Source organism: Mirounga angustirostris, unplaced genomic scaffold (genome assembly GCF_029215605.1).
Source record: "Mirounga angustirostris isolate CCGP_5_RB_7025 unplaced genomic scaffold, mMirAng1.0.hap1 SCAF_6, whole genome shotgun sequence".
In the NCBI taxonomy this organism is placed as follows: domain Eukaryota; kingdom Metazoa; phylum Chordata; class Mammalia; order Carnivora; family Phocidae; genus Mirounga; species Mirounga angustirostris.
The window spans coordinates 80,319,819-80,341,400 of NW_026991714.1; the positions used below are offsets into that span (position 1 = coordinate 80,319,819).

The following is a 21,582-nucleotide window of genomic DNA, read 5'->3' on the forward strand; positions in this document are numbered from 1 at the left end:
CATCTCAAGGAGATGTGCCTGTTTCCAACCTCTTCACCTCAGCCTGGCCCGCTGACAGAAAATCCCAGCTGAAATTTGGTTATTCAATTTCTTCCCCAATATTAAAAGTCTTTAAGTGTTTACAAATAAATCGCATGTGCTCTGCTTCCACAATCAACAAAAATATATGTTCTTTCAGAACAATCATCAAATGATGTAATTGTTCTGTGTATTTTTCTTTCCCCACCTCATAAGCTATTAGACATGGTTCATGACTATATACCTCACATCGAGCAGCGTTGTTCACTAAGCAAGTATGCGGGAGAAGCCAACCAAACCTTTAAAATCAAAGTAGTTTAAACCCCAAAAATTTCTTAAGTTATTCCATAAATATTCCTATTTCAATGACCTGAGTCAAAATAATGGCATGCACGCATGCACACACACATCCATATGGATTTTCCCAAACCATGAGAAGACGATTCAGAACACCAATGCTTATATTTTTACTTCTGAATTTGAGGGAAAGCTCATGCCACATTATGATAAATAGGTTACCATCATTTGTTAACTCATCATGTCTCACTGAATATGCTATGTGTGAAGCCCCATGTTAAATATTAATAGAACACACTTTCTACCCTGAGGGTGCTTGTAATACGGAGGGGAAGGTAAAATATATACGCAAAATGCTATAGGTCAGCATTTTTTTTAAATGTTAGGTGAAATGTAATCAAAGTGCTACAGGAATGGAGAAGAAGAACATTTTAAAGATTTTATTTATTTGACAGAGAGAGATACAGCGAGAGAGGGAACACAAGCAGGGGGAGTGGGAGAGGGAGAAGCAGGCTTTCCGCTGAGCGGGGAGCCCGATGCAGGGCTCGATCCCAGGACCCTGGGATCATGACCCGAGCCGAAGGCAGACGCTTAATGACTGAGCCACCCAGGCGCCCCAGAGAAGAACATTTTAGCCAACCTAACTGGAACAGAGTTCATTACATGGAACCTTGAGGACAGGTGGCATCTGCATAAGACAAGGTATTTCCCGTGGGATGAGGGCTTTCAGGGGTCAGTAGCACTGTGTGGTCTGGGCATCACGTTTCTCTATTTAGAGTTGTTGTCCCCAAGTAAGTTTGTACATACATTGGATTTGGGTATGTACAGTAATAATGTTAACGTGCTAAGTAGAAATGTTTAAAACACGCCAAAATTTTTACGAGACAACTTACATTTTATAAGCCAGTTTGGAGATTTTCATTTTTAATATACCAGAAACGTCATAATGCGAAGTGGCCTGGACCTGCTTAACCCTCCAAGAGGCTCTGTTAACGGGAATGCTATGACAAAGAGCAGAGGGTCTCCAAAGGGGCAGAGATATGGGAACGTCAAGTACAGCAGTTTCACCTGTGGGGCTTAGAGCATATGCTTAGGAATACAGTGAGAGATGGATCCACAGAGAAGTCAGGTGCAAGGGCCCTTATACTTCAGACAATAAGGAGTCACTGCTGTGGGAAAATAATGGGGGTGGGGAGGTGGGTTAAGATGCAGTTTTCAAATCCTACCTAAGTCGAAAGATAAATAATACATAGGAGAGGATCATAAAAATATGAAAATTTCAGTCTGCCAGAGAAAGTCCTAAAAATGTCCTTCAGATCATATTATCATATTACACTGTATAAACTTATCTAGATAACGCTCACTCTTCTCAAGAAAATATTCTCTAGGCATAAGTATTTTGGATGCTTCTAATTAATTTTGCTGCTTAAACAGCAAAAGGAAATCTGAGGAAGAACAACATCAAGTCAGGCCTGTTGCATTAAATATTCAGAATGCGGTAACAAGTTTAATTACTAAAACAAAGATGAGTTGTCCTTAAAGCAAAACAGATGTGGCCAGAGGCTGAAAGCAAAGTGGGCCTTAGGCTGAAACATGTAACTACTCTAGAATTTACATACCATGGTAGCATCAACCCACCAGCAAAGGTCACCTTGACGTTTCTGTTAGTGACTCTCAAGACCCAATACCCACAGGAATCAGGTGAGGATCTTGTCAAAAACAGCAGATTTGAACTCAGGAAGTGTAGGGGAGAGGGATGGCAACCAAGGCTGCTGGCCCCAGAACAGTGTTTTGAGTAACAGGACATTATACGATAGAAGCACAAAAACTCAGAAACAGAGAGGATATTCTAAAATAACCAGAACTCCACTTTGGTAACTTTTAGTTTTCTTTGTTACCCTATGCATATATTTTAAGCATTTTAAAACCTTATGATCACAAGCATTTTAAAACCTTATGATCACAAGCATTTTAAAACCTTTGTTACCCTATGCATATATTTTAAGCATTTCAAAACATTATGATCATAAGCTTTCTCAGGTTGCCAAAGGGGTCTATGGCACAAAAATTTTTAAGAACATCTGAATTCAACCCTTATCAGATGCATTTATTCAACACATCTATTTCTCTAAGCGTCAGGCACTTAGGCCCCGGTGAGCAACACTCTGGATAAATTATCATCCAGTGACAGGGAACACAAGTAAGCAAGACATATCACCCTCCAGGCTTCATTTGTTTTCTTCTGAGAAAAATGAGGGGCACAGAACAGACACTCTTTCCACATGTAATATTCTATGCTTCCATCACCTGAGCCACAGACAGAAAAAAAGAAAAAGGCTCACAGTAAATAAATAAATAATGCACTGGCTGATAACCATAATTAGCTTGGAAATATTTATGATCGCAATCCTTTTTAGTTATCGATATTTTTATGCAACTTGAGGCAGCTCAGCAACTTACTCTGCCATCAAAACACCTAGTAGGGGAGAGGTAGGGAAGTTCTTAGGAAGCCCAGAAGAGTCTTCTTTAAGCATCTGTCATCACTCTTTAGATTGTGGGGTTCTGCTCTTCCCAATTTACTTTTAGACATTTGTTTGTTTGGCAATGTTTTCATGGATCTTAAAAAAAAAAAAAAAACACAAAACCTGTCTATTTCTATAAGTGACCTAATTAAGAAAAAATTAGTCAAAAATCAGTGTTTCCAATGCAAGCAATCCAAACCACAGATTGAAGACTTCTGTGCATACCAACATCATTTTACATCTTTCTAAACCAGTAAAAATTGTTTTGTTTGCTTTACCTTGTTTTGTTTAGTTTGAAATAGATTCAACAGTCAGCAATACCTACTTGGCCATGTTTTCTCTATTTTAAATTGTATATTTCTCTTATGTTTAAGCAGCTTTGCCCAAGTCTTCCTGAAAAAAAAAAAATAAGTAGTTCCAATTGGAGCAAAGGAATTTTTTTTTTCCCCTCTTGGACATCCCTGAAAAGGGGATTAAGATATCATTCCATATTAGAATATGAAACGGCCACATGAGAAAAGACAGAATTTGGATGGTGGTTTACAACCATTTCTAGAGATAAGACCCTTTATTCCTGGGAAATCATGCGTGGAGGTCCAATGTGTAAAGCAGGGGAAGATGGAGCCTGGGGCGCCTGGTACCTGACACAGCACCCTCTTCTGTCCATGAGGCACCTCTGCAGAGCACAGGACTGAAAATCAGTCCCTTACAGTCCAATTTAACCCATTCAGCACCCCAACAGTTATGAGCTATTGTAGAGCATCAAATGCACATTTTGATAGTTTAACCTCAGCTTAACCATCACTGTTAGTGGACAAAAAACAGATCTAAGGTCAATAGACACTAACGACTAAAAGTTACAAAATCAATGACTAGAAATGTTTATTTAGAGCAGTTAGCTTTAACTACTGTGTGTTCAGCCAAGAATGTGAACCTGGCTTTCCACGCTAAGCCTTTATTTAAAATCAACTATCCTACTCCCTTCACTGCTCCCATCCCAACTTTTTCTTCTGGTTAAATATCTGCAGTTTCCTTAACCATTCTCAATAAATACAAACCTCCCAGGTAAACAGTGGTAGCAACTCATAAGCAATTCCTACATGTACCATTCACAGAGCTATGAATCTTGCTTGGATCCAAGCATTTAATCCTCTTAACACCCCTGTGGGCTAGGTTTATCATCACTTTACTGCAGATGAAGAAACTGAGGGTTTTGCGAAGTTATGTGATTGGCCAGGCTCATACTTACCAGGCCCTACACCAACTAACAAATATATCAACACACAGAGCCCATTTTTAGGTATCCAGTTTCAGCATGTGGATTATTCCAACTGCCATATTCCAAAGACCTTTTACTCCCTCACTTCTTGCCCGTATGCACTTTCTCTAGATTCTTCTAATCAACCACAGTGCAACGTGAGATAATAATTAACCTTCTCTATATCCCGTACCAATAACCTAAACGGTAACACGTACTTACTGCCTTGTAATATTCTCATACAGTTCCCTAGGTGTTTGGTTCATTCCTTCCACTAAGTTTTTGATGGAAGAAACCACGCACAACATACCCTTGGTCCTTCCTATGGTTTCTACGACAAGCTAGGTGCTCAGAGATAAACACTAAAAGCACTGACTTCGTTACCCGATGAAAGGGAAATCTTAACAGTCTGGTTGGCCACCGTGTGTAGCTCTCTAAAAGATTACCAGAAAAGGAACTTGCATAAATGGGCTAAAATGTAGCTTGAACATAATTTGTGAATTTCATTAATCATGACATTTAGTGATTTCTAAAGGCAAGAGAAGGTGAACCTCATGCATTAGGATTATTGCTCTTATTTGTATAGTGCTTTTTCAGTCAAACCATATTCAAATTCATTATCTCATTGCTTCATCCCAGGAACTTTGTGTTAAGTATAATCATCACCATTTTGCAAATGAGAAAGCCAGAATTCAAGGAATTACACGCCTCTCTCCGACATGTGGTGGCAGAATTGATGCGAGAAGCCACGGCCCCTGCAAGATTGCGAGTTTTCTACTCCTTCAGTGCGAAGTACAAGTTGTACAGCAAAAAACATGCACCGTTATGCCAAAATCAAAATAAGATCTGTAGATCTTTAAAAGCATGCACGGATTATTTTTAGCTGCTATTGGTTTCCATGTAAAACTACAACTCAAAATGTCTACCTCCTGATCAAGACATACAGTGCCTGAATACACAGCATATGCACACAGCAAGGGCTTCATAAATGCTTCTTTGACAAGCTGACACACTTGTATTGCCCTAGAAATGTGGATGGTGCCTGTTTCCACCGGCATCCGTTAAGAGACAAAAGGAGAGAAACGCTCCAGGCCTCCCCTTAGCGAGGCAATGTTAGATGTTCCATTTAATTTAATACTCCCTGTCAGTTACATGAACGCTGTTCCATCATTTCCCTGGCTTCATTATTCCCTCTTTGCACAAAGCAAGTAAAACAAAACCGTTCTTCTCTCAAAATTGGAACTAAATGGGTTGGGAAGCAAAAACTGACTTCCAATACCCCCAAACCCACTCTAACTCCATGTTCATTGAGCGAGGGATACCAACCACCTACTTAATCCTAAATCCATGACACAGAAATAATATTTTGATTTATGGCAGTTGGAATACACTTTCTATAAATCAGTGTGTGCTTAAATGAAACAATGTTTTACTTCTGATTTTTATTTCAATCATCATCCACTATGATGTTTGGATTTTCTTATATAAATATTCATGTAAAGTTTATAATACCCCTATTTATATCTGTTGTTTAGTTACTTTCTCTTTTTTTAAAAAGATTTAAGTAATCCCGGGGCACCTGGGTGGCTCAGTCGGTTAAGCATCTGCCTTTGGCTCAGGTCATGATCCCAGGGTGCTGGGATCGAGCCCCACATTGGTCTCCAAGCTCAGCAGGGAGTCTGCTTCTCCCTCTCCCTCTCCCTGCCGCTCCCCCTGCGTGTGCTCTCCTCTCTCTGTCAAATAAATAAATAAAATCTTTAAAAATATATAATAAAAGATTTAAGTAATCTTTACACCTAAAGTGGGGCTTGAACTCACAACCCCGAGATCAAGAGTTGTTCGCTCTACGGACTGAGCCAACAAAGCGCTCCTGTTAGTCTAATTACTTTTTCATCCTTAAAATAAAAAGCGTATTTTGCACTGGCATCCTTCTTCGAACTTTGGTATATGATTATTCTTCAGCAAAAATACAGTTTACTAAATAAGTGAAATCAAATATATCATGGCCTCGCCACAAAAATAAAATACACCTTCAAAGATGACACCTAAACTTTTTTCCTTCTCCCATTTCTAACCCTGGCCCTCGGAAACAACATCATGTGGATGAGAGACTGTAGCTGGTTTTCATTTTGTCTAGTTCTCCTTTCTCAACACGGCATGAATTTCTCATATAATGACTTGCTTTTATAAGTGTCATAATTGGTACTCACAACCTCATTAACACTGCCTTCTTCCGTGGCCACAAAATAAGGTCCGTGGAATTTTGAAATCCTGATTAGACCGCATTTACATGCCACTGATACAATAATTTAAGAATAGGTGCTGGCAGGATCACGGACACACAAACTAAGGGTACCCGGGAAGCCTGTCTTAGATAAACCTGAAAACCATGCTACCACAAAGGTCTCATTATTCCCTGTCTTAGGGAGTTGTCACTCATCAAAGAGAGATACAGACTTATTTCTAAGCAATTTCCCTACATAATTTGCAATCTACAGAGAAAGCTGGATTGGCCTGTGCTGGATCCTATCGGTAAACACATGACAGCATGGGCCCACTTACCAGGTACCTCTCAGAGGACACACTGACCAAGATGAGGTCATCTCCAACTCGAACCTTTTCTCCTTCCGATCGCTGCTTAGAGGCAGGATGAATGGTCCACCAACAAGCCTCCCCTGCAGGATGAACACAAAGAGGCACCTCTTACTGTAAAATCGATTTTCTTGGCCAACGCCTCCAAAATAAAAGAGGGAAATGAAATAAGGCTTCCAAATCAGTCTCCTGATAAATAAAATGGTCTTTTCCACACAGCTTCCCGAAGTTTGAAATTGACTGCAAGTTCATCTCGCAGACCACAAAAATCAAAAGACTTAGGCCAAATTAACTCAGGATAAAGACATACTGAAATGCAAAGATTCTTTTCATGGAACCCGATTGTGGCATTTTGCAAACTTTGGTGTCTCCCCCCTCCACTAAGAATTGTTTAAAAGGCTATTTATTTATGCTACCATAAGGTCAAATTTACCAGTCACGCTGATCTTCCTGCATTCTTTATATAATCACATGTTCATTGCTCTCTGTACTAACATCTAGTTTTCTGGCACATGATTTTCAAAAGGACTTGGGGTGTGGTAATGCGACAGTTCTGTTATAACAATTTTAAAATGTTGTACGTGTAGGGGATACGGATTAAAAATACATTCAAAGTCACTGAAATTTTACTATTCTGTGCCTTGTTTTATTCTTTATTTTAAAATGTGGTAGTTTCCACTAACCTAAGGGTAAAATATAAGAGAATCCTACTATAGAAGGATACATTATAAAAATATCTGGGTACACATTAAATCAAATCATTTCTTCTAGAACAAGTCAAGCATAAGCCTCATGAGCCACATATCAATTCATTCTCCAGGCCCATTAGCTAAGATATAAACTTATGCAAACAATTCTTCAATCTGTTTATAGTTCCTTTTAGAATCTAAGTGTAAGTTCTATCCAAAAATAGATTTCAGTGGTATCTGTTATCTAATACTTATTTTGTCCCTTGGCCAGCTTTATTGTTTTTCCCTAAACACTTATTTTTTCTTCTTCACTAATTTCCCAATGTCAGAATTTAAGTTCCGTAAGAGCAGGGACTTTGTGTATTTTGTTCACTGGGGTTTTCCCAGCTCCTACTAGAATACTGTGGGCACTAAATAAAAATTCAATTTGCATAAATGGGTAAATTAATCATCCAATAACATTTTTTAAGCATTCATACAGCCAATATGTAATGTACCCTGAGATGCTTTTCTTAGACAAATCACAGTCTTCATTATTCATTCAATTCACATTTTTAGAGTTGCAGGAAGTTTTCATTCATCCACTCAAACATTTATAAAGCAACCACTATTTGTCAATCATTACTTTAGTAGCTGGGGATAACATCGATAAACAAGGAAGAAAAAGTCACCTGCCTTATGAGTTTAATTCTGATTCAGGCAAGCACCTAACAAATAATAAATCTAATAATTCAGCAATTCAGATGAAGTAAAAAGCTATGGGGAAAACTGTAGCATAAAGGGATCAGACTTAGGCGAGGGACTGCCTTGTTTTGTTGTTTTGACTCTTACATAATCATCTCAATGTATGAAAACAAATTATAGATCATGCATGTCCTTTACTCCTTTTGAGAGAGAAAACTGAAGACTTTTTCATGTAACTGCTGCTGAAAATCAAAATGAGAAAATTTTTAACAACTAGCAAAAACAAAGAGGAATGACTGAGCTTCTATAAAATGAAATAAAAATCAAAACAGTATTTATCTTGGGGCACCTGGGTGGCTCAGTAGGTTAAGCATCTGACTCTTGGTTTCAGCTCAGGTCATGATCTCAGGGTCCTGGGATGAGCCCCACAGGGGACTCCGTGCTCAGCAAGTAGTCTGCTTCTGCCCCTCCTTCTGCTCTCCTCCCCTCTCTCCCTCCCTCTAAAATAAATAAATAAAATCTTTTTTAAAAAAAAAGCAAAAACAAAGAAAACCATACTTTTTGGTGCCTAGGATTCTGGAATTTGTCATGCATAGGGATGCGCTGGTCTCTTAAAAGTTAATTAGGTTGGTGAATATTACTTTATGTTTGTTGTCTGTGAAAAATTTAGAGTATGGGAAAGTATGTTTTTTAGAGATTTGAGAGAGAGAGGGAGCAAGCAAAAGAAAGCATAAGATGGGGGGAGCAGAGGGAGAGGGAGAAGCAGACTCCCCACTGAGCAGGCAGCAGATGTGGGGCTCCATCCCAGGACCCCAGGATCACAGCCTGAGCCAAAGGCAGACACTTAACTGACCAAGCCACCCAGGTGCCCCTGGGAAAGTATTTTAAAAATAGGAAGAGGGGGGAGGTGTGGGGGCAAAGCTTGACCCCACCTCTGAAAGGAACTACTTAATAAGAGTTGGTCTATTGCCCTCCTTTTTTTCTACTTGGTCTTTTTACTTATTTTTAATTCCCAAGTAATGCATATTCATTGTAAAAGATAATCACATTGTACAGAGGTGTATAAAGTGTAACAGAAAAGTCCTATTTTGATTCTCTGAGAGGATAAATGTGTTTATGTATACATTTTGTTTCAAAGTATAAAAATACATGTGTATTCAGACAGATATGTAGCCCTCTGGACACAGAAATGAAGCCGACTTTCATTTTCTATCTTTTTGTTTGAATGCTAACACTAAGTATGTTTCATTTTTTAGACAAACTATTTTTAAGATAAATGATAAAAGAGATATGCAGTTATATTTCATGAACAGATCAGTGCACACTAATATGGTTAGCTTCCAGTAAAGCATATAATAGGTTTTGTTTTTCTAGCCAAATCACTAAAAAGAATAGGGTTTGAGGTATAGTTTGAACACCCAGCTAATTACGTGGGAATCACAAACCAATAGGAACAATATACACTTCCTCCTTCTACTAAAAACTTTCCTTAGAAAGGCATTCTTTTTTCCTGACTCCACACATAAGAACATTTACCTAACATATCTTTGTGTCTTGGGACTTCTTCCAGTCCCATCCCTGCCATGCTCTCTCGGAACACAGCCTCTTCAGGGACCAAGGTGCTCACCTGTTGTGTCCTCTTGCAAGCCAACATCAAAGGCCAGTTTATCAGTTGAAGACCGGGAGGTGGACAGGCAGCACAGATACTAAAAGATATAGAATCAGTAGTTGTCACTGAACATTTTTAGTCTGATTCTGACACATAATTTGCTATCAGTAAATCTCTGCTCTATCAGTCTTTTCCTTCACATCTGGATGCTTCACTGCAAAACCCAGGTTCTTCATGGGAGGTAAAAAAACATTTACACAGCATTCATTAGGAGCAATGTTCTAAAGGAGATGCACTCTTTTTTTTCCCCTCATCAAAAGACTGAGGAAATCTGTTCTGAGGAAATGAAAACAAAACTAGAAGATAAAAGACGTAAAAGACGACACCTTACTGGGGATATGTTTGTACATCTCTCACTTCACGGGATATTCATGATCATAAGCAGAAGTATAACCTGATCTAACTGTTGGAAATCTTTTTCCCGACAGAAATTAGAAAACTGTTAACTCTCATCTTCTAGTTTTGTTTTCATTTTTAAAATTGTAACTCTCTGAAATCCATCCGGAATTTATTTTGGTGTGCAGCATGTCACCTCACTGCAGTGAGGTTCCCACAAGTGTGCACATGTGTGTTTCCCCAGGAACAATTCAACTCTTGCAACACCATCATCTCCTTAGATCTCCCCATCCTCTTTCAGTTTCCCTAACTGTATATTCTTGGACGTAAAGTTTCAGATCATTTGTCAGTCCAACTCCCTTAACCCCATTCTAACCTCAAAAATGTTGTTAACTGGTGTTAAGAATGAGGACACAAGCTGGTGAGGATGCGGAGAAAGGGGAACCCTCCCTCCTACACTGTTGGTGGGAATGCAAGCTGGTGCAGCCACTCTGGAAAACAGTAGGGAGGTTCCTCAAGATGCTAAAAATAGAGCTATCCTAAGACCCAGCAACTGGGTATTTACCCCAAAGATACAGATATAGTGAAAAGAAGGGGCACATGCACCCCATTGTTCATAACAGCAATGTCAACAACAGCCAAACTGTGGAAAGAGCCCAGACGTCCAACAACAGATGACTGGATAAAGGAGATGTGTTTTGTGTGTTTGTACACACACACGCACACACACACTGGAATATTACACAGCTATCAAAATAGAAATCTTGCCATTTGCAACGATGTGAATGGAACTAGAGGGTATTATGCTAAGCGAAATAAGTCAATCAGAGAAAGATGATTATAATATGATCTCACTGAAATGTGGAATTTAAGAAAAAAAGCAGAGGATCATAGGGGAAGAGGGCAAAAAATGAAACAAGATGAAACCAGAGAGGGAGACAAACCATAAGAGACTCTTAATCTCAGGAAACAAACTGAGAGTTGGAGTGGGGGGTGGGGGGATGAGAGGGATGGGGTGGCTGGGTGATGGACATTGGGGAGGGTATGTAGCACTGTGTGTTGTGCAAGACTGATGAATCACAGACCTGTACCCATGAAACAAATAATACATTATATGTTAATTAAAAAATAAAAAACAAATAAATAAAACTCGGCATTAAAAAAAAAAAAGAATGAGGACACAAGGATGGATGTAGCATGAGGTCAAGATACACTACCATCTACAGCAAACAAGGCACCATCAGCAAGAACAGGAGCCCTGCAAAGAGTACTCAGAGCGAATTCCAGGCACTGAGCAAGTCCAGATCTCCCAGAGTCACTGGACAAATAATGCAAAGCCTAGAAAATTCTTACTGGGAAATTGGTCCACCCACCTCAGTGGGTGTCTGTGAGTGTGAGGAGCTAGGAGATGAACCAATCAGGGGATAGATGTGTTGACATATTAAGTGGAAGTCAGTGCCACGGGGATATAAAATCAAATTCACCTCGAGATTCCGATTTCTGTCTCTTGACAGCAAAACACTGGCTCCCAAGGTTATAAAAAAGATACTTTTAGGGTCCCCAAACATGTTCTTAGCCAGTATAGAAGCGTGAGTCTGACCTTGAGAAAGGCTGCCCTTGGTGGTACCTGAGGTTTATAGATTTTAGATCTAACCATACTAAGTGTTCCATGATATTTTGCAATAATATTACAGTACTAGGCACTGTACCTATTAACATACATTTTCTCTTCCAATAATGTTCACAGCAACTATGATGTAAGTAATATAATTATTCCACTAAATGTTCATTAAGTTCCGTGAGTACAAGGACATGATCTTCTTCACTACTATATACAGCACCTTGAACAGTGCCTAGCACACAGTAGGTGCTAAATAATATTTATTGAATAAATGAATAAAATGTTAACATGCAATTACAGGTTTAAAGAAGTTCAGCATGGTCTCCAAGGCTGAACAGCATATAGGAAAGTGAGCCTGAACCCAGATCTACTGACCAAGTCCAGGCTCCTAACCCACTATGTACAGGGAGTTTTCTTAAAAACAGACCCTCATGTTTATTATTTAATGCAGTTTTGTGTTTTGATTGGTATTAGAATTCTTTCCATGTATTTTTAATGCATGACTGCTGTATGCAAATAGGTTGCATTGATATATTTATCTAGTATCCAGCCACTTTATTAAAGTACATTCCTTATTTTATCTCTTATCTTGCTGTGTCAGCCAAGATTTCTGGAACAGTGTCAAATAGATATTTTTGTTTTTTGTTTATTTGTTTGAGTTAGTTTTGTCAAGAATCACTTTAGTGTTTGATAATTAAAATTTATGTTGGTTACTGATTTGACATTTATCACTGAGAAATTAATCATCAATGCTTAGTTTTTATTAGAAATGGATGTTGAGTTTTATTAAATAGTTTTTCAGCACCTATTAAGATGATCACAATTTTTCTTATTTGATTCTATTTATATGATGAAGCACACTAATAGAAATGATATTATTAAGGCATCATTAAAATCATATCTATACTTTCCCTATACTTTTCCTATGCTTTTGAATTCTATTAACCAGAATTTTAAGTCAGATGTTCACACTGGTATTTGTGATTAAGATTGACAATTTTTTATATATTTTGGGTATTGATATTGAGGCTATGCTTAGTCACCTGTTCTGGAATGATTTAAATAATATCAGAATTCTCTCCTTCCTGAAAGGAATAATCAATTATATTATACTTTCAAATGTTGGGCCATCATGTATTCACAAAAATTATATTGATGAAAAATTTAAATAATGTGGAAAATGCTTATGCTACAATAATATATTTTTAAAAATCAGGACATAAGTTTGGTTATGTAGTAAGATCTCAATCATGTAAAAAAATTAAGAACAGAGAAGGTTACAATTTTTTAGGAGTCCCCACACTTTCTCTCATTAACATGATCATGAAGAATTGTGTCTTCTGTAATTTCCAAATTTCATAAAATGAATATGAACTGCTTTTATAACTTAATAAAGCTTTTAAAAGAATGGAATGACATTTTTATATATTTTATAAAATATATGAAATGTATCGTTTATATAACATAAAAATATATAGAAGTGCACATATATCTAGATAGATGGAAATGTATATGGTTATTTATACCTATAAGGATAACCCATGTGGATATAGCTTTTTTTTATCTTATCTGTTTAATTTACTTAATCTAATAAGTCATTTTTCTAATAAATGAACTGTTTAAACTGTTTAAAAATAATCAGAAATGAGAAATATTTCTTGGCTCTCACACCTATTTCCTCCTAAAACTAGTCTATTAAAAGAGACTAAAAAATAGGAGTCCCAAATGATAGAACTGAAGGACTTCCAGGTCATCTAAGCTAACTCTTATTTTATAAATGAGAAAATTAAACAGAGTACAAAGATATTAAAGAACACATGCAATTACAGAACTCATAATACCATCAGTAGAAAAGCTATTACCAACACTTCCTGATGGCATATGTCTAAGAGATGATACCAAAATGCATACTCACCATGCCGCTGTAGGAATGACGTAGCAGTATGGCATGTCCATAGAGGAGTGTCCGATGACCGCCACCTTGAGCAGTCTGTGGAGAGAAACGAAAGGGTCAACAAGAAAAAAAAAAAAAGAGTAAGCTTAACAGTCAGTAAGATACTCTTTTTTTTTTAAAGATTTTATTTATTTATTTGAGAGAGAGAGAATGAGAGAGAGCACATGAGAGGGGGGAGGGTCAGAGGGAGAAGCAGGCTCCCTGCCGAGCAGGGAGCCCGATGCGGGACTCGATCCAGGGACTCCAGGATCAGGACCTGAGCCGAAGGCAGTCGCTTAACCAACTGAGCCACCCAGGTGCCCGATACTCTCTTGTTATCAAGAAAAAGTTGAATAGGAAAGAACAAAGTAAAACTAAGCAAAGTTCTGTCGAAAGAATATTTAAATTGGAATAAGGCTATCAAGGAAATCTCTACGTGGGGTTGGCAGTTGATCTGGTCCTCAAAGAAGGATCTTGATTTTGGCAACTAGTCATAATTTGTAATTATTTTTTCATGCTTATTTATTGTATTCCCCATTATATTATGATCTGCATTGGGTAGGGACTATGGTACTTTATTCACCATCCTCCCCCAGGTTCCTAGCAAAATGCCTAGCACACAATAAGGATAATTATCTGTTCAATGAATGACTCTTTCTAAAACACAAAATTGATCAAATCATCTCCAGGTTTAAAATTTTCTCATGGCCTCCAACTTTTTTTAAAAAAGAGAGTTTACATTTTTTTATATGAAATAGAGGAAGGCTTCTCAAATTTTAGCAGGCTTACAAATCACCAGGAGAGCTTAGGATAAAGAGTGAGGATACTAATTTGTGTATACTTTAAGAAGTGAAGAAAGCACATTAATATCTAATACTACTATACCTCTTTCCACTTAAAAGATATCCCCCCCCACTATTGTTCCATACAATTTCTAAAAATAACTTTATTTACATGTTATGTTTAAAAGACCTCAAAACCGTTCTTAAAACAGGTAATGGAAAGGTCTTCCAATAAGAAAAACTGCTTTTAAAAAAGGAGAATCACTTTTCTCATACACTGAGAGTAAAAGGGAAAAATCTACTTTGCAAAATCATATTCCTCCTCAGAACGAGGCCCTCTTTAAAAAGTACTTTCATTTTTTTTTTAATATGTTTGATTTAGTGTGGCTAAGAACAATTTTATTCACCTTGTCTGATTTGGATCACTTTGATAGGAGCTTACCTTTTCAAACCAGATGTGGGCTCCAGAGCCATAAAATACTGAACTTGCATAACACTCGACAGTCATACCAATTAAAACAAGACTTTTTAGAAATGAAGGACAAGGCTTTAGATTTAACCCAAAAGCGTTAAGTGCTCCTTTTATTCTAAAGCTTTGCCTATAGAGTTCACATACATATAGTATGTATGTATGTGTGTATACACACACACACACACAAACATGCACACACATACATATATAAATATTCAAATCGGTTAAGCTAACACAGATATTGTAGTGTCATAGTGTCTGAATTTTCTTTCAACTATAGATTTTACACAGTTAGACAATCACAGATATTTACACTATAGGTTTCCTCACTACTTAAATACAAACTTATTCCACAGATTTAGTTTTTTTTTTTTCACTTAATAACATGATAAAAGAATATTTACAAATCATTTTACATACCACTGGATCCACAGATTTAGTTTTAATAGAACACCCGTAAAAGTATGCAGATAACCCACAATAAATTAACTTTGTTACCTAAGAGAGCATTTTTTTTTAAGATTTTATTTATTTGACAGAGAGAGAGAGAGAGCCAGAGAGAGAGCACAAGCCGGGGGAGTGAGAGAGGGAGAAGCAGGCTTCCCGCGGAGCAGGGAGATCGATGCGGGGCTCAATCCCAGGACCCTGGGATTGTGACCTGAGCCGAAGGCAGACACTTAATGACTGAGCCACCCAGACACCCCTTAAGAGAGCTTTTTAACACAAAGTGAATGCAATTTCTTTCACAAGGTCTACAATACTTTTCCTCTAACTTGTCATTTTAAAAGATACTACTCTAACTGGCTCTGAATCAGAAAAAAAAAAAAAATGTGTAATTTCCACTCTTGAGCATATTGGATAACCTGTTCATTCAACAAACATTTATCAAAAAAAAAAAAAAATTATGTATGTGAGATGCATCCAAAGATGTACCTTGGTTCTTCTCTGTGTTTTTTTTTGATTTGGTCAGTCATGTTAATTTTTTTGGTAATTTGGCCTGCTCCTTGCTTTGATTGAAGTGAGCAAATATTTAGGGACTTCCTTTGCTGTAGGGAACTTCTGGTAGCCAGTTCTAGGGTTATACCTTCAAGATTCTACAACATTGTGCCTCGTGTGGACTGTTGGACTCCCCAGAGCAATTTCAATGAAAAAAAGATAATCACTGCTGGGTGATGTATCAGAAGCAGTTGTAATTCAGGACCCTGGAACAAAGGTCCATTTTCCCTTTAGCCCCCCAAACCTAAATCTATAAGTACTCAGCTATATGACGGTATTATGCTATGAGAATCCCACTAGGACCAACTAGATAGGAGATAATCAAGCTCATGGAGCAGGAAGCTCAAGGCTGGCCTGCCTTTCAAGATCACACACAGGAAAAGATAATCTTGGCATTTTTTGAAGTTAACATTTTAACTGTTAACACATGGGTAAAGTAAGCAGAGCTTTCAACTGTCCCAATTCAAAAAAAGTAGAAAATTAAATTTTATGTAAGGTGAATACACTTTCAACTCACACTAATGCCATCTATATTTTAACTAATCCTGCTAATTCTCCAGTAAGTATTCTAGGAAAGAAACACTCTGTCCTATTCATTCAAAAAGTATTTATTCGAAGGCTACTGTCTGAGAGGTATGATAACCTGATGCCAAGGGTATCATGCGTAACAAGCTCACATTATATCTTCTTCCGCATTGAGGATCAACGTTTTCTCTGAAAACCAAAATTATTTATTCACTCAACAATTATATACTGGATCCCATGTAGTTTCCTTCAAATATTTGCACACTAACAGCAAAGAAAATGAAGTTAAAGCATTAACATACAAATAATGGAATGTTTCTTAATGCCTCCAACTACATGATGGATTTTCAGATCCTTTTCGTACAATATTACCTGAAATTGATATGCCCTTGAGGTACATTTCCAAGTGTGACTTAGGCCCCACCTGTCCCTGAAAATGTAGCTGTCAATCCACAGTGCCCCAGCTCTGCCCATTTGCTAGAGCCTGTGCTGTTGGTTAGTGAGCTGGCCCCAGGCAGAACCAGGATCTGGAAGTCAGCCTCTGCTAGCTTATGGGGTCTCCTATAGATGTGGGGTCTACGTGAAGGAGCTGCTGCCCTCTTAGGGAAAACAACAACAACAAAAACATTAACAACTGTCATCCCCAAACTCTCTCCGAATTTTGGATGCTGGAGAACTAAGCATCAGTTATTAGAAGGTAAAATTTGACTTTTTGAAATTATCAGTTAAAAACGTGTTTTTGGTGTGTGTGGGTTTGGCCCCTTACCCCTGAAATAAACTGACAGGGTTAATGATACACAGCAGTGTAAAAAGAACAAGAGCTCATGAGCTGTAAGTGGATAAAAGAGTCCAGAATACATTCAAACACAGTCTAAGCAACACTGCTGTATGTATTCTAAACCAGCCTCGTTTTACACAAATTATCTTAATATCAGTTTAGTATTAATAAGCATTCATACGCCTCTAGCTTGCCAGGATCTTGCCAAAGATGTCCAGTTAGGAGACCCATATTATAACTGAAAGCTCTGATGTAAATGCGTCTACATTTACGTTTATTTAGAACAATATGCAGTCGATGGGCATATAATGTATTCATCTGTTATTCTCTGTGGGAAGGGGGACAAATTGGATCACTGTAACTACATCTGAATTATTACTATTAGAACTTAAAATGTGGGTGCCTGGGTGGCTCAGTTGGTTAAGCGACTGCCTTTGGCTCAGGTCATGATCCTGGAGTCCCGGGATCGAGTCCCGCATCGGGCTCCCTGCTCAGCGGGGGGTCTGCTTCTCCCTCTGCCCTCTTCCCTTTCGTGCTCTCTGTCTCTCATTCTCTCTCAAATAAATAAATAAAATCTTTAAAAATAATAAAAATTAAAAAAAGAACTTAAAATGTAAGAGCAGAAAAGTATAAAACATAAAACCGTAATAGCAATGACTAAGATAAACTAAAGGCGTTTATATGCACATAAAAATTATTGGCACTGTGTTTCTGTGGTTTGGGTTTTTTTTTTTTTTTTTTAGCTCTGTTCTTTAAATATGTGTGTTATATACTGGCTTATTAACATGTCACTTGTATGGCTGCTTTTAAAACTAATTTACTAATCACATAATATCTAAATATTTTAAGTTTTCTGTTTTTCTAGTCTTTTCTGTACAGAAATGTTATGTTAACAAATAGAGGACATTTCTCATAATTCCAGGCCCTTATTATGCAAACATACTATAGAAATTCTCCATAGCCCTTGACTGCTATGACACAACATGCCATTTTAGAAATAAAACAATGAAATCTTAACAAGAATTTATTACTGCAGGTAATACTTAGCTAAGCTGCCAAAATTTAAAACAACAGACAACAAGGATAAGAAATTTGCATTAGAGAACGTCTTGCATTGTGTTCAGATATTTAAGCAGAGAAGCTTTTCAGTTTACCTTCAAATACTAATAGTAAAACTTGAGAAATGAGTTATTCCAGGGAGGAAAATAGAAAAATATCTCCATGCTTAAGCTTTCAAATCATCTGAGAAAAACACAAATGGGAATGGCTCAAGATCAACCAGAGCCGCAAGGAGTTACGGAGCCTGGTATTCTGGTCGACCTATGGGTCTGCAAGCAGCCGGAGATATTCACAGTCCTGCCATCTTTAATAGTAAACCACACAACAGATTCACAGGATGACTGTAATACTTAATGAGAAATCTGGCTTCAGTGCAAAATAAACATGTCTGACAAAGCCAGTTGAAATGGCACTGGATGGCTTACTTCTGATGGGGTCTTAACCAAAAGCCTCTGAAGTGGGGCAGATCTAAGGTCTATGACAGTATTGATTGACCATTGTGCCAAGAGCAGAAATGGGTTCCCGCCACAAGGAAGCATCTGTCTGGTTCTAGGAGGTTAAATGATGCCTGTCCAGGTATGAAACCCAAAGCAAATCATGATTGAAAGGTGACAGCTGAAGAAAATTCAGCATCTTTTCCCTTTTAAGTGGCTTAAATTACTATAATTTCATGCATATACCCTCTGCTCAGATCCTAACCTTTCCAAGATCATCCAATACAGCTAAGATAATAAACCACTGGGCTTCTGGCTTTGCAGTTAAAAGGAATTAGAGCGTAATTAAATTATTTTAGGTATGCTACCTGGTTTAAATTGATTCTGCACATCATCTTGCTGTTTGCATTGATTTTTATATGAACCTGCTCTCATGAAAGAGCTTGGAACAGAAGTTTCAGGTAACTATTCCATTCACCCTCGTCTAAGGGAAAGTAGATATGGCACTGGATAAGGGATTGATGTGATAAGATGGCAAGATGATAAAAGGAGTACAGTAAATGCAGAAGTGGTAAGAAAAACTAAATTTTTCAAACCCAATTTCATTAGCTAGGTATTAATATTTGCATAGGCAGGTTTTACTGCTATTTATACCATTTTCACAATTAAAATGCTTGTTTCACGATGTTTAAGTGGTTAATGATCTCTCCCCCCAATGTTATAATTAGTATCTTCTACTGAAAACTAATAGCTGTAGTTATTTGAAATTTTGGAAAATGTCGTGTCCTTGCTGACAGCTGGCTTCAAAGAAGGCTCTGCTCTGTCATCCCATCCAAACTGTCAAATTCCTAATGTTCATGAAGAGGTCCAGTTGGCAGGACCTCATAATGCTCCTGGTTCAGAGTATTGGAAAATATGAATGATAGACTTAGCTAAGTAACTCCATGCACGGACACGAACACTTTGCTTCCTTTTTTACATGCCACCTTTTTGTTTATTTTTTAAAAGATTTTATTTATTTGAGTCCACCTTTTTAATCTACATCCAGAATTTTGATTTAACAGGTCTCATAGTTTGTATCTTTTTAAATGATATTCCTTTGAATTTTTTAATTATCTTAAGCCTTTGCTAAGTGAATACAGTAAGTTTCTCTATATGTTGTTTCTTGGCTTTTAGAATAAAAAAAATTAAATTTCATGAATGAAATATGAGAGATAGGATAGGTACGTAAAAATGAAACCAAAAAAATTTCTAGTTTATGTCTCAAAAGAATGACATTCTGCTCTTCCCCTTCTTTACCTGCATATTTTCTTCAATAACATGACCATGTACTCTACTCTCCTCTTTGAGCTTATCTCCTTTTAAAACCTTTCCATTTTTCTAATTTGGTTAAGAAATGAAAAGGAGTTAAATTATTTTCACTTCTCCCAGAGTAGGTATTTTGATAATAGCTTCTTGGTGCCTCTTCTAATTTCCCAGAGTACAAATCTCCTACTGTATTCATGCAAGACAGCTTAAAAACAAAACAGTCAGTATAATTCCAAGTGAAAAATTCTTTTTTTTTTTTTTTTTTTTTAATTTTTAAGTAGACTCCACGCCCAATGCAGGGCCCAAGGTGGGGCTCGAACTCACAACCCTGAGATCAAGACCTGAGCTGAGGTCAAGAGTCAGATCCCTAAGCGACTAAGCCACCCAGGTGCTCCCTGCCACAGAGTGAAAACTCTGAAGGAAAGCTGTTGAAAAAAAATTTATGTTTTAACAGGAGAAATTCCTAACATTGGCTAAATAAAACAATATGTTACAATATGACCCAAGATATCAAACGTCTTTCATTAAGCTGTCAAATCTAAATGCGTGATTTATTTAAATTTACAAGTTCCAAAGTTTGATTTAAATTTTTATTTTTTAAGATTTTTTTTTTTATTTATTTGACAGAGAGATAGAGCCAGAGAGCACAAGCAGAGGGAATGGCAGAGGGAGAGAGAGAGGGAGAGGGAGAAGCAGGCTCTACACTGAGCAGGGAGCCTGATGTGGGGCTCGATCCCAGACCACTGGGATCATGACCTGAGCCGAAGGCAGATGCTTAACCATCTGAGCCACCCAGGTGCTCCTGATTTAAATTTTAAAAACTTGAAAATGTGAACAAAAGTGCCATGAATTCAAAAATAAATACATGTAACCAAACTTAAAACGCACAAAGTATTATATACATTAACAGATGATCCAGTGTCTTACCTTCATCATGAATTTCTGTAGGGGCATAAGGAAAAGAGAGAAAATATTAAATATACATTATTTCAAAGATTTTAAAATAGCTCTTATTTATAAAGATTCCACTGTTCAAAATGGAGTTATGTGAACAACAGAAGCATAAAAAACCACATTCACTGTGGTGTCACAAGAAAATTTAGTACCAACTACATGCTAGAGAAAAGGTGTAGCAAGCAAAACTCTCTTTAAAAATGTCTTTACATTAGTTTTTCCTATTTCTGTGAAAACATGCTCCTTTACTTTAATGCCTGATTCAATTTACAACATAGCTAAGCAGAAAAAATAACCAAAGGTAAAATCTCAAAAATTACACTCTGAAAATGCTTTAAATTTTTTTATTTCATTTTTTGCATAAAAATGCCGTGATATAAACAGCAACCCAACAAAGTTTAATAAAAACAGTGCATTAGAAACAGGTAACGTGAATTGTAAACTAAAATGCTGTGATAAGCTGCTCATATTTCATGCAAATTAACAGTAAGCAAGTCCCACACACTACATATTGTGAGATGTGAATTTCAAAGAAAAATCACAAAAACTTTTCTTTTTCCCTTAAAATGACACAGCCTCTTTTCATGATTTACATATATTATAACAGCTCTTTTTTGCTTCTACAAAACATAATATGCACATGGCATTTCTTCAT

The 21,582-nt window shown here is 37.2% G+C and overlaps 1 protein-coding gene across 1 annotated transcript in view; it reads right to left on the bottom strand.

The window, feature by feature from the left end:
• Positions 1 to 21,582, bottom strand: part of RYR2 (ryanodine receptor 2) — a 736,030-nt gene that overhangs the window by 415,054 nt on the left and 299,394 nt on the right. Inside the window, exons 5-8 of the mRNA XM_064594590.1 lie at positions 20,901 to 20,915; positions 13,602 to 13,676; positions 9,688 to 9,766; positions 6,658 to 6,770 (exon numbers count right to left, since the gene is read on the bottom strand). Coding sequence (XP_064450660.1) covers positions 6,658 to 6,770; positions 9,688 to 9,766; positions 13,602 to 13,676; positions 20,901 to 20,915 — 282 coding nt within the window. The remainder of the gene's footprint in view (positions 1 to 6,657; positions 6,771 to 9,687; positions 9,767 to 13,601; positions 13,677 to 20,900; positions 20,916 to 21,582) is intronic.